The following is a 1138-nucleotide window of genomic DNA, read 5'->3' as shown; positions in this document are numbered from 1 at the left end:
AAGGGGGGATGGTTTGAAACTATAAAAGGGAGTCTGAGGTTAGAGAGAAGGAAGACATTTTTGCTGCTGAGGGTGGTGAGCCCCTGTCCCAGGCTGCCCAGAGAGGTGGTCGCTGCCCCATCCCTGGAACCATCCCAGGTGAGGTTGGCCAGGGCTCTGAGCACCCTGCTCTAGCTCGAGATGTCCCAGCTCCCTGCAGGGGGATTGGACTTAGATGATCTTGAAATGTCCCTTTCTACCCAAACCAGTCTGTTTCTTTTTCATGAGATGAGCAGGCCAAATGCTGTCCTCGTGGGTGGAGGAGCTAGGATGGGGTGATGATAACTGCCTTGTTTTAGAAAGTGGCATCTCTTTGTGCTGTCTTCTCTGAGTCTGTGCCCTGGTTTTGTTGGCAGCTGCAGTTGGAAGTGGACCATCTGGAGGAACTGAAGCTGCAGAACATGAAAACTGTGATTCAGGCCATCCGGGCAGAGCTGGCTGGCTACTGGGATAAATGCTTCTACAGTCAGGAGCAGAGGGAGAACTTCAGCCCCTATTATGATGGTGGGTACTTGCTTTTCCTGCTCGTGGACTCGCCCTTGGGAGCTGCAGGGTGCTTCCTAAGAAGGGCTGCCCTTGGCTCAGACCCACAGGCAGCTTCTTGCTGCCTCCTGAACATGCTGTTGTCTTCTCTCCAGAGGACTACACAGAGACCCTGCTCGAGCTCCATGATGCTGAGGTGGAGAGAGTGAAGAGCTACTATGAAGCACACAAAGACCTGTTTGAGGCCGTGCAGAAGTGGGAGGAGAACTGGAAGCTGTTTCTGGAGCTGGAGGTATTGTCTGGGCAGGAGTGTGCTCGGTTGCTGGGCAGCGCCTCCAGTCCCAGCTGGAGTGCTGCTGGGACAGGGCAGGGAGGCACAGGGCAGCCACGAGGGTGGGGGGCACCTCCCTGAGCACTGGGGTAGCGTGGGAGGGGGTGTGCAGCAGGGGCGGCGTCCTGCAGGGTCTCTGTCCTGTCCCTCCTGACCCCCGCTCTCTGCTGACCTCCCCCACCAGAGGAAAGCGACCGACCCCAGCCGCTTCGCCAACCGCGGGGGCAACCTGCTGAGGGAGGAGAAGCAGCGGGGCAAGCTGAAGAAGGCACTTTCCAAGGCGGG

The 1138-nt window shown here is 57.8% G+C and overlaps 1 protein-coding gene across 1 annotated transcript in view; it reads left to right on the top strand.

The window, feature by feature from the left end:
- PRC1 (protein regulator of cytokinesis 1) overlaps positions 1-1138 on the top strand; it is a gene marked incomplete at both ends in the record, with an annotated part of 4114 nt that overhangs the window by 497 nt on the left and 2479 nt on the right. The window contains 3 exons of the mRNA XM_008941522.1: positions 396-543; positions 678-814; positions 1038-1133. Of these exons, the coding sequence (XP_008939770.1) occupies positions 396-543; positions 678-814; positions 1038-1133 (381 nt within the window). The remainder of the gene's footprint in view (positions 1-395; positions 544-677; positions 815-1037; positions 1134-1138) is intronic.

This window comes from Merops nubicus, unplaced genomic scaffold, assembly GCF_000691845.1.
Source record: "Merops nubicus isolate BGI_N331 unplaced genomic scaffold, ASM69184v1 scaffold40915, whole genome shotgun sequence".
NCBI classification, from domain to species: Eukaryota; Metazoa; Chordata; class Aves; order Coraciiformes; family Meropidae; genus Merops; species Merops nubicus.
This window is presented reverse-complemented; position numbering and strand designations above follow the sequence as displayed.